This window comes from Phaenicophaeus curvirostris, chromosome 6 (genome assembly GCF_032191515.1).
Source record: "Phaenicophaeus curvirostris isolate KB17595 chromosome 6, BPBGC_Pcur_1.0, whole genome shotgun sequence".
In the NCBI taxonomy this organism is placed as follows: Eukaryota; Metazoa; Chordata; class Aves; order Cuculiformes; family Cuculidae; genus Phaenicophaeus; species Phaenicophaeus curvirostris.
Genome location: NC_091397.1, coordinates 23,728,159 through 23,740,227, shown reverse-complemented (window position 1 = coordinate 23,740,227; position 12,069 = coordinate 23,728,159). Strand labels below are relative to the sequence as shown.

The 12,069-nt window shown below is 37.6% G+C and overlaps 1 protein-coding gene across 3 annotated transcripts in view; it reads right to left on the bottom strand.

The window, feature by feature from the left end:
* The window catches only part of ZNF804B (zinc finger protein 804B), a 238,212-nt gene that overhangs the window by 25,227 nt on the left and 200,916 nt on the right, over positions 1-12,069 (bottom strand). For all 3 annotated transcript variants that reach the window (XM_069859577.1, XM_069859578.1, XM_069859579.1), the window contains exon 2: positions 9,031-9,174. In XM_069859577.1, the coding sequence (XP_069715678.1) occupies positions 9,031-9,174 (144 nt within the window). The remainder of the gene's footprint in view (positions 1-9,030; positions 9,175-12,069) is intronic.

Here is a 12,069-nt window from a genome sequence, read left to right as displayed (position 1 = left end):
GACATTTTGAAAGAGGACAGCAATGCCCAATATACCTTACCTTGTGCATTAAACAATACAGGCACATCTCTAGTCTAACTGCCCTAAAGGCTAACTGAAACTAAGAATAAAAATGTAAACATAAATATTTAGGTTTTCCATATTTTCTTAATATCCAATCTACAGCATATATTATCATTTCAGAACTGAGTACCAATGAGGAATATCTTGATTTTAATCCTTCCTTTTTACACAGTATTGAAAAGAAGCACAGCTGCTCAAAATCACTTTTTATTGGAATGGAATGTTTCAGAAAGACTTTTACTTAAAAATTTATTGGATTCATATTGTAATTGCCATCTTAATCATAACAGAATGTTTTAATGAATTTGTTTCTGAGAAATTTTTCATTATCTATATTTGAAATGGATGCAAAGTCTGAAAAAATGAAAAATTATCAGAGACATTGAGTTTCAACCAGATTTATCACACTATTTATCTAAATATAATTAAATAAGAATATGTTTCTTCATGTTCTGGATGGAGAATTATTGTACAAAACTAAACTTTAAACTGATCTATTGGGGCAGAATTTTGTATTTGTCTGTAGCTTCCATCATATTTTTTTTACAAATATAATCCTTGCCTATCCATTCCACTGCATCAACTATTCCTCCTGCTGGAAAAATCAATTGTAAAACTTTAGTAATTAAAATGTATACCCTCTGAGAACAATGGAAAGGACAATAATATGGGCATCAATGAAGAACAGTTCCTTTAACTGTCATTCTGGTAATTACTATGTCTTAAATACCAAAATCTGATAATCTACTTCTGTAATTCTTTATATAATGAAATATCTTACAGTCATTGGACCATCATTAACAACTGTGAAATTAGATGTCCCATGGGTTTTTTTCCTAATTTAAAGAGGGTTAAATTGCTAATTTACATGTTAATTAGCATTCGTTCTAAAGAACACCAAGTTGTAATTCCATAGCATCTAGCATTTAACAATTTAGCTTATCAAGACATTAAATTTAAAAGAAACTCTGCATTATTTGCACAATTTTTTTGAGGGCTAATGATGAAAAGAATCTCATTATTCTAAGCAATTTGAAACTTAAAAAAGGACGAATACTGCTAATTTATTTACTTTATCACTGGGTAATAAGAAAGCCCCAAACCACTGGCAGGTCAGCAGATTCAGCAGTTCTTAATAAGGCCCATTGACCTGCACCGAACTGTAAGTTTGAAATAAACAATTGTTTCTGATGACATTTCTTTGGCATCTGTTGCCTTAGGACTTAGGTGATAACTAATCACTGGAGTGTGCTCAGTGGTATTTGATAATGTTGCTTCTGCTGCTCCAGAGCTAGTCTATTATACACACTTGTTGTAGTGTGCAATTGAAGCATATCTGTGTAGCATAGCTATAAATACAAGCCTCTTTTTGTAATATTTAAGAACACATTGCATGATATTATAAGCTAAGCATTCACCTTAAGATCATCTCAAACTGGCAAAATACATGTTCTTAGCACAGTGATGCCACAGAATTATCATCTTATTTACATCCTGATTTTGCTCATATGCTGTACACTACTTCTTTGCTTAAATGCTGATGTCACCATGTATTGCTTTATATTACCTGTATTTACATGAGTTTCTGTAATGTGACACAACCTGGTTGTTGGTTTCACTACACTATTTACTTCAGCATTTCAAAGATGCTGGATTGCAGGTATTCTGAAATTCAGCAGCTGTGATACAAACGTACTTCTAGAATGACAGGATTTATTCATTTCTAAATAACAGAAAGAAGCATTCAGGCCAAGAAGACAGAGTATTTTGGTCTTACATTATCTATCAGCGGTAGCAGATGGAATTCTATATGAGCAACAGCATTATATGTTTCATTGTTTGGATTTTTTTCAACCCCTTGCCATTTTTAATGTTGTGTGAATCCTTTGTAAAATTTTCAATACAACATTTTGTGCCAATGTAATATCTGTGGTATTCTCATTACCAGAGTTAGAATGGTGAAATGTCATTTTTGTATAGCCCATGACTAATTCATTCAGTTCCTCAGCAACAAGTGGGATGGTTGAGACATTGGTGACTCTAAGTGGCTGACATTGACAGCCTCCCCCTGTGCTTTATCCCCCTTATTTGTGGATTATTTGTCCAAGTCTTTCCTCTTGTAATTATTTTCTTCCTTTTTTCCGCACAGAGCCTTCATTGCCTTCTAATTTCAGAGTGATACTTCCGTGCCTTTCTGTTTTTGCAGTTTCTGCTGCTTTCTGTCAATTATACCTGTTCCCATAATTATTTCCTAAACCCATTTATTTTCCTTCTGTATATCCCTCATTTCATATCACCAGTTCTTTTGTAGCCAACAGCTTCACCCTCTGCACAAGATGGATTATTTCCTCAAGTACAATCCATCTTCAGAAGTCAGGGGGTTCTCCTTAGAGAAAACAACATAAAACCTATGATTAAGGGTTTTATTAAATAGTAGATACATAAAAGTATCAGATTATTCTCCAAGCAATATTGATTCTGGTGCCTTATCACTTCCTTATTCTTGATTTTGTAAATACAGTGTATTTTTACTGTCATTTAATAAAGCTTGGAGTTCCAGAAAGAAAATTTCAGACCAATCTCCAAGAGCAACAGAAAATTCCTGCCCAATCTCTGAGAAAAACAGAAACCTTTGTCTTAGAATAAAAAATGTTTGGAAACCTTAACAGCTAACTCTGTATCTACCGATCCAGTAGAAGCCATGGGGCAATCTAGTTTGCTATCAAAACTAATCTAGGAACAAAGAGGATGAGTAAAAGGAGTTAATTCACAGGAACAAATTCTGGAAGAATGAGAAGAACTTTTTACGTTAATTATGGGAAAGACAGTGTAAGAAAATGAAAACTATTCAGCAAGATATTATAAAAAAATGGCTGTTCAGGAACAGTTACAGTCAGAGTGGAAATAATTTTTGGGAGTGTGAACAAGAACACACTGCAAAATCAATGTATGATGAAAACCTAAGAAAGTGGGAAAGTAGAACAGAAATTAGGGAATGTAATATATGGCATAAGCAAAAGCAACAATAAGAAAAGCACTGTTTTCAGGTTGAGCAAGAGAACAGTGTGTCTTTAAGGCAAAAAGATATAGAAATGATAGTATAGACTATAGAAATGAATTCTTTATTTTAGCATTTTCACGTGAAAGGAAACAAGATCTATGCCACAATCATAAAGAGGATTCTATTTCCAAGGGAAGAGAATGGGGTACTCAAAATGGTGATACTTAAAACATAAAATGGTATGAGATTTGAGCATCCTTCATCTTATGTTTTCATTTGTTTTTTTGAGCCTGCTCAAATGGGCATACATTTTAAAAGGTTCAAAATTATTTTCAGGCCTGGGCCTGATTTCACACTCTCCAAACAATTTGTGTATGTGATAGCTGCTTTTGAGCATAGCAATTTATTAGTACCTAAAACCAGGAGGACAATAACTACCTCACATACAAAATTCCTTTATCACTTCACGTCTGCTTATAAACCAGCTGTTTGAGGGAATCTAACATTATATAATTGCTTCTCTTGCTTGAATCCTTTTCTTTTATCTTTAATAGAGATCTGGTTCTGGCTTTCTTACTAGGGATGTGATGAATGCAAAAAAAATTATTAGACGTATGCAAGTATTTCTTAACAAGCACCAAACCAAGGTGATTTCTGTAAGGTTACAGGAGCAGAACACTGATTACTGCAGAGACCACCACTCACTGAGTGAGGTCTTTTGCCATTCAGGTTACTTTCTATGGAGGCCACAGAGAGTATAGAGCTCAAATGCAAAAACTGGCCCTTATAAAGCAGGTCCTTCATAACAGCCACTGATCTGATGCAAAGAAATAGAGCTTTCTCTGCATTCAATTATCTGTGCATTTCCTAGCTAGTAGAAGCAATGCTAGCTATGATGTAAGCATATTTGCTAGCTTTGATGTTTAACAGGGGCTAAATCTCTGCCTGAATTAGAGTTTAAATCCACAAGTACCAGAAAAGCTCAACAGCAAGTGCCTACAGCTGTTCATACTATATCAGACTTTCATGCAAAAAAATATACCCAAGGTTCTGTTCACCTACTGATAGACTGCTGTCTGCTTCAAGAACACTAAAATTTAGAATTTTTTTTCCGTATGAGAGACTGTGATATATTTAACTGTATCACTAAATTTTGACAATATTACTAAAAGACCTGTTTCATCATCAGAAACCCCAAGATGGCAATGCAGTCTTGTTTTTCTTTGCTACTTGTTTGTAGTATTATTATTACCATCATCACAATTATTATATTGCAGTACATGGAACAGATCTGTGGTTTTCTCCTGTGCTGACATCTAAAAGCCTTGCTGATTGCTAGGGATTATTTATACAAAAATTGAAAGCTCCAAGAACTTCAACATTAACTGAATAGATGAATGCTATGCATGACCTGAAGGCAGTAAAATATTCCATTTAATTTTGTTAACCAAATAGACATCTCTGCTTACGTTTGTCTTCCTTTCGTAGATACACGTGACTTCACAACACTGTTAAAAACCTAGACTTCCTTATCATTTGCAGCTTAGCATGTAACATACATCCACATATATAACATTTTTCAGGCAGTAGCCTATATTGATTATCTATATACTAATCACTTTTGAATGAATTCACATCAGAACCCTTATCCTTTTCAGTGTTCAAGTAGTTTTGATGGAGCCAAAGTAATCCGTTCTGATTCAGTTAACTTTTTTTCTGCAGAGAACAGGGCGAGCTAGTGATAGCAAGCATCATCCACCTTGATGCTTGATGAAAGATACTGCAGGTTTATCAAATGCACTACTACCCATGACTGTTGCCCGGGACTTTATAAAGTCATAGATTCCATAGCAAATGAAAAATGTAATGAAAAAAGCTATTGATTTCAAGTAGGTTAACTGCTCCGAGCTGGGCCAATGAGACATGTATGCACATGGCTGTACAGTGCTGAAAGGTCAGGTACTCCCAGGAAAGTCACTCATGCCCCAGACTTGTTAAGTATCACTCAAAAACAGAGAGCTGAGGTAAAGCCAGATGGAAGTGTAGCCCTTCTCTCACACACATTTTCTGAGTTCACTTTATCCAGCCTTGCACTGAAAGAAATTCATTTCCAATAATAGGCAATATCAATGAAAAATGATAACAGAGTTGGTAACATTAATTAAGACTAATGCTGTCAAGGCAACCAAAGAAATAAGAGCTGCTTCATATTTAGACAATATTACTCAAAATATATAAATCATATAGTGTTAGAAGATAACCAAGATAGGCAGGGGAGATCTTTGATATTCTGTCAAAATATTCTTTGTATGTATATGTGTGATTACATGTACACCTACATACACAGTATTTGTATGTATATGGGTATGAATGTACATAGCATGCAGAGAGAGAGAGGAATAATGCTGACTCAGTATAATGCTTTAGAATAACCTAACACAGCAGAAACACCGGTTATGCGAACAAGGTCAGATATTCATCATAATATTTTGCAGCTCTCTAAGGACAGAGAAGGCAATGACTGATAGGACACTGCAAGGTCCAATACAGTACTTTCTCCTTTAACAACTGGTTGAAATCACAGATAAGAAATGAATCACAAAATTAATTTTAGAAAACCATAATATTGGGAGATAAGAGTCATCATCCTTTGAATGAAATCTTTTTCTTCTGGAAGAGAAGCCAAAGACTATAACAAAGTACTCTGTGCAATATCCTCTTTTTTCTGCCTTTCTATCTTCTCTAAGGAGCATTGTTACTTTAATACAAATTTCAAAGCAGTAGCATTTAAATGGGAAACCACATGTAAGGACTACACTGTATTGATGTTGAGATGCAGTCACCCATGTTGATTTAGTGTCCATTAGAAGAATGATGCTTAGAACACATTCATCCAGATGACTAAAGGTACCCTCAAAATTCTGCTGTGAAATAGAAAACATACCTTAGCAGAAAGAAGCTTTTCTGGTGGCTACTATGCCGCCGAGAACTAATATTTAGAAAATAAGCTAACTAAAACCACAGGAAAACATAGAATCATAGAATAACCAGGTTGGAGGAGACCCACCGGATCGTCGAGTCCAACCATTCCTATCAAACACTAAACCATGCCCCTTAGCACCTCGTCCACCCATGCCTTAAACACCTCCAGGGAAAGTGAATCAACCACCTCCCTGGGTAGCCTGTTCCAGTGCCCAATGACCCTTTCTGTGAAAAAGTTTTTCCTAATGTCCAGCCTAAATCTCCCCTGGCGGAGCTTGAGGCCATTCCCTCTTGTCCTGTCCCCTGTCACTTGGGAGAAGAAGCCAGCACCCTCCTCTCTACAACCTCTTTTCAGGTAGTTATAGAGAGCAATGAGGTCTCCCCTCAGCCTCCTCTTCTCCAGGCTAAACAACCCCAGCTCTCTCAGCTGTTCCTCATAAGGCTTGTTCTCCAGCCCCTTCACCAGCCTCATTGCTCTTCTCTGGACTTGCTCCAGAGCCTCAACATCCTTCTTGTGGTGAGGGGCCCAGAACTGAACAGAGGATTCAAGGAGCGGTCTCACCAGTGCCGAGTACAGAGGGAGAATAAGCTCCCTGGACCTGTTGGTCACGCCGTTTCTGATACAAGCCAAGATGCCATTGGCCTTCTTGGCCACCTGGGCACACTGCTGGCTCATGTTCAGTCGGCTGTCAACCAACACACCCAGGTCCCTCTCCTCCAGGCAGCACTGCATAGGGTTGTTGTGCCCCAAGCGCACGACCTGGCATTTGGCCTTGTTATACCTCATCCCATTGGTCTCAGCCCAGCGGTCCAGCCTGTTCCCTTTGCAGAGCCTCCCTACCCTCCAGGAGATCAACACTTCCACCCAGCTTAGTGTCGTCTGCAAACTTGCTAAGGGTGCACTCAATGCCTTCATCCAGGTCATTGATAAAGACATTGAACAGGGCTGGACCCATCACTGAGCCCTGGGGAACATAAATTAACTTGTTTTCTTTGAAGATTACTCTGATAAAATCAAGAAGAATAAAGGCTCTTCTGTGACCAGCTATAAAAGTCAGAGGAAAAAAAGCACATCCATGCTGTTCCTAAAAGCAAACTAATGCTGTTCCCAGCCTTGGCTGAGCAGTCAAGAAGTGTGAGGGGAGAAGAGACTGAACTACCCTGTCACATCAGGAGGGTAGCTAGCTAATCTTGTTATAGCTGAGCTTCTGAACTATATCTGAAAGGGCAGGATGGGGTGTACTGCCAGGTGATATTCTATATCTGTAGTGCATTTCCATGCAGATTATTGGTTCTCAGTACTGCCTGGCAGCTATTAAAGCAGTCAATTTACCTAAAACTTAAAAAGGGTTTTATTGCTTAAACATTCCCTTTTATAACTGAAAGCTGCCAAGACCTTCCTTGTCCCAGAACCCAATCATAGATGGTGCATGAAGCAGGCTGTTTTATTTTGCATACGCTGTTTTTTGCAGGGGAGGTGTGAAAAGGGAATGGCACAAATGGATCCATTTGAGTTCAGATGCATTTCTGATGAGTAGAAAAGACAGCTGAAGGGTGAAAAAAGTTCTTTGTGCAGCAAATGAGGATTTATAGGGATTAGAGTCAGATGTTTAGGATGTGGAAAAACATTTGTTTTGTATTATTGTAACTATTTTTATGGATTAATTCAAGGAATACTGATGTGAGGATTGCTCTTTATTTAATACATAAATACATTAAATGAATCTAGCTCTGGCAGTGATGGGCCAGAAGAGTCCCATTAATACCCATGGAAAGCTGACTCTGGGATGCTTGATTTCATCAGAATGGTTCAGCATGATGGGTGGGCAGATGCTAGGCAGTTTGTTAATGCAATGTTGTGATGAATGCTCATAAAAATTCCAGGTTGATTTACATCTTCTATAATAAAATAAAAGACAATAAGATTATTTGCACTGAGAGTGAGGAGTTTTGCCTCTAGTACTGTTTGTTTTATACAACATTTATTAATTCTAGTCCTCTGTCAGAAATACTGGCATCTTCTAAATGATTCATATATTTGCAAGGTAGTTCTTGACCCCCATGCACCCGAAAGTGTGATCATCCAGAAGACACCAATACCTCGGCAGCTTGAATATACACAATACATGAGTACTTGAACTGTGTAATGCACGTAGAAAGACAACGGAAAAAAGTACATATGATCTGTTCATCAGAAGTTCAGAAATGCTCATTCCTGAACTTTCCAAACAATTTTCTTGAATTTTGAAGTGTTTATGTGAATTAATTGCATTTTCTTTCCATAATGCCAACTGAAATATGGATTTCACTTAAATTTGAGGAAAACCGGGATGCAGAAAGCATACATAGAAGGATGGGTAGGATAGACCTATCACATATAGATATGATGAAGCTGATAAAAATCTAATGACAAACAATTAGCACCTATCATCTTTTCCCAAGAATCCAGTACCTTGCTATTCAAAAATAGCTGTTAGTTTACATTGTGATCGGCGTGCAAAATGTATTCCACCCTGAGAAAAATTATGTGACACGGATTTCAAACTCTGAAACATATGCTTTTTCAAAAAAAACAAACAAAACCCCAACCAAATATTTTTCTGCCACGACCACCTTGAAACAGCATGGTCGTATGCCTTCTGCATCCAAAACAGAGGGATCTGGATATTTAAGGAAGTGATCCTTCTCCTATTGCTAGTTTATAAGCAATTACACATTTAAATATATCAAATTCTGGGGAATATTGGTATGAAGCATCTATCTAAAAAAATAGACTTTCATCTTTCAGTCAAAGCCTTAAAAAAATTGCAGTTGAGATTTAAACAATGATTATTTTACATTTTATTTGAATGAGAGAAAGCATGTTGAATCAAAATTCTAAAACGTTAAATTGTCTTCTACTTCAGTGAATTTAGAAGGCTCCCAAAATCAATGAGGAAAGAAGATGGGCTACTGTAACATTCATGGACATATGTCAGGTTTACCTGCTTGTGAGCATGGTCGTAAGAATTGATGTGATTGTCAAATTCCTGGTGTTTGTGGTACTGCTTGTCACATAGTTCACAGTAGAAGTTGGCCTTCACATCCTCCAGAGCCTTGGCTGCAGCTTTCTCCTTCTCAGCATAGTCCTGCAAAAGCAGAAGCAAAGGAAGACACTTTGCTATAGATCGTAATCTCTTGCTTCAGCAGCTGTTTTTCTCATCCACATTAAAAACACTAGACTAATTAGGACTGATAGATCAGCAGACTCCACCCTAGCATCAAAGTACATGGAAAGAAGGCTGTGATCTTAAATTGGCTTTAATAATATTGTTGTATTTCTTGAATAATCATTCTTACTACTTGTTCCAGGTACTGTAGTAAGAAAAAAAGAGAGGAACAGGATTTAGAGGAACACTGTCAAGACACTGCCTAGCTCTTGGGCAGGTAGAGCTGAGAAGTAAAGAAGACAGAAGCCACCAGGTGGACTGATGCAGGGCTAGTCTGTTGACTGTTCCAGCACTGTCACAGTTTGGACCAACATGTGTCTGCTCTTTCTAGATTTAGCCTGATACTAAGGCAGACTTTTTGTGTGTTCTGCTTTCTACTTTCTATGAAATATTCAGTGGAGCTAGGCAGCAGCTGGCTGTGGCTGACTGAGATTTCCCTGGAGCAGAGCCACCTCAGCAGGAGCCTTTTTTGTGCCATTCTGTCCCTTCCCCATGCCAGCATGAGGGGACACGTCATCCAGCCCACCCACACTGAATGTAACTGTCACTCACCCAACACAGACCACAGCCAATGACAAGAGCAATAGGTCATGTCTGGGCTCAGGCAAACACAGATGAAAATAGGGAAAACACAATTAGTTCCTACATAGTCCCCCTCCATGACTCCCTAACGACTCAAAGGGGTCCTCTGGGGAGTCGAATACTTTAATTTCAACATTTTATATTAGGAAATTTAGGAATTAGAAAATTTAAATTAGAAAAATTAAGACATAGAAGCCAAAAGTTACTGAGGTACAAATTATGCACTTAAACAAGGAGTTTGATATTAAAAATTGGCAGCAGCCATTGCCAACTGTATTTCTTTTACAAGGCCTTCATTACATAGTTATTATTACAACACTTTCTTAAATGTTTTACATTAAGAGTTTAAAGAGCAAATTCCTGACAGGGAAAACATGGACAAAAGGTTAGTAAAAGCAATTTATTTGATATGTGTGTTGACAAATTTATATTACTTGAGTGTATGTAATATATTGCCAGGAATTTCAGTAATTCATCATTTGCTGTATTATTTTACTCATCGAAAGAAATGGGTACTTTATACCACCAGGCTTTTCATGCTATGCAGTCAGTGCTGTCTGCTATCTACATCTTCTTTCATCTTCTTTGTGTGACAGACTCTGAGTACACCAAACCCAGGACACGCTGTACATCTGGGACACCCTGCCTCTTGCACATCACACTGTCCAGCATTGCTACAGGGACCACACAAGGGTGAAGGCAAGCCTTTGGCACAGCTAATCAACATGAATGAACATTTTGAGCTTTTCAGAAGAGGAACAACTTTCTTAACAAGCATCATGTTTCAAGTCTGAGACTTAAACAAGTATCAGGTTTGCTATTTCTCAATGGGATGCACTGAGCTTCAGGTAGCTCTGCCCTGGTCTTTATGCCATCAGGTTGGTGAGTGTAGGCCCTTCTCACATAGTAGTTTAGAGGCTGCCTTCGCTAGTGAAATTAACTTCACCGAAGTCCAGAAGTCAGGTGTATGGTTTAAGGCAGTATCCTAAGCTTCTTCAGTAAAAAAAAAGCAGAAAAATGATAGCCACTGCCAAATGGAGATTAATGCTATCTATTTCAAAAACCTATTTTAGGATGAGATGAAACTCTCCTGAGGTGCCATCTCTCTCTGTTGACCACTGCAAGTTTCTAAATTACTAACCTGGCTTACATTCTTAATTCTTAGATTGCTGAACTCGGGGATAATGAATTCTATATCGTATTTCTTTATATTCAATTCTATATCTCTGCATGAAACTTGCATGAACTGACCTGCTTGAAGACAGAAGGTCAAAGAAGGATTTTGTGCCTAGAATTTTGATTTTGCATCTTACAGATGGTGGCAATGACATGTCAGTCCCTCCCACAGCTAAAACATCCAAATAAGTCTCTTTGCTGAGTGCATATGGCTCAGATGGGTTAGTATACTGTGGAATACTCAAACTGGCCAATTGTGAAAACAGCCAGCCTGAGCTAATGTTTCTCCACTTGAGAGGCTGCTCAATAATGGTGGGTAATACTTAATTGTATCAGGGAGAAATATTCTAGCAATCAAACGGTTAAATGTCTTTCATTACTTATTTGAACCTATAAAGCCCATTAAAAAGTGATACTTTTCAGCTTATGCTTCAGACTCATTGTTTTATTAACATTAATTATTCACCAGGCCTTTCGTATAATTAAAATTCACAAATTAGAATGTGGATGCAATAGCATTAATTATGCGAAGATGTCTTCCCTGGAAGTCAACAGTCAAGGGTAATATATTTTTATTCTAAACTGGTTAAAATGTGAGTTTTGCACTCACTGGCAGCCAGCCAAGCACAATTTTTTTTAGGGGGGGGGGTTGTAGTTTTTTTTTTTCTTCCCTAGGTCTGAACTGTCAATTAAATGTTTACAGCCTGCTCCATCTTCACTTCTGCTGAAGGAGAAGCCTAATTGTTTGGGGTGAACACATCACATTACACATCACATTACTCTCTATGAAGCACAACCGAAACTGCTGCTTGTGAGCATTCCAAACTGCCAACTTTATCTTTCTCAGCAGAAATTAATACAGTTCCCTTAGTATAAAGATGTTTTAAAATAGCAACAAGGCAGCTCCCAGGTGCATCCTAAGATAATCACAGCTACCTCCATTGCCTTATTGCTTAATTATGCTTGTCTACCATGGCAAAAGATATAATTTCCTGCTTGCTTATCGATCAGATGCAGGGAAATTGAATGCAGTATCACATAGTTTAGAAAGGTCAT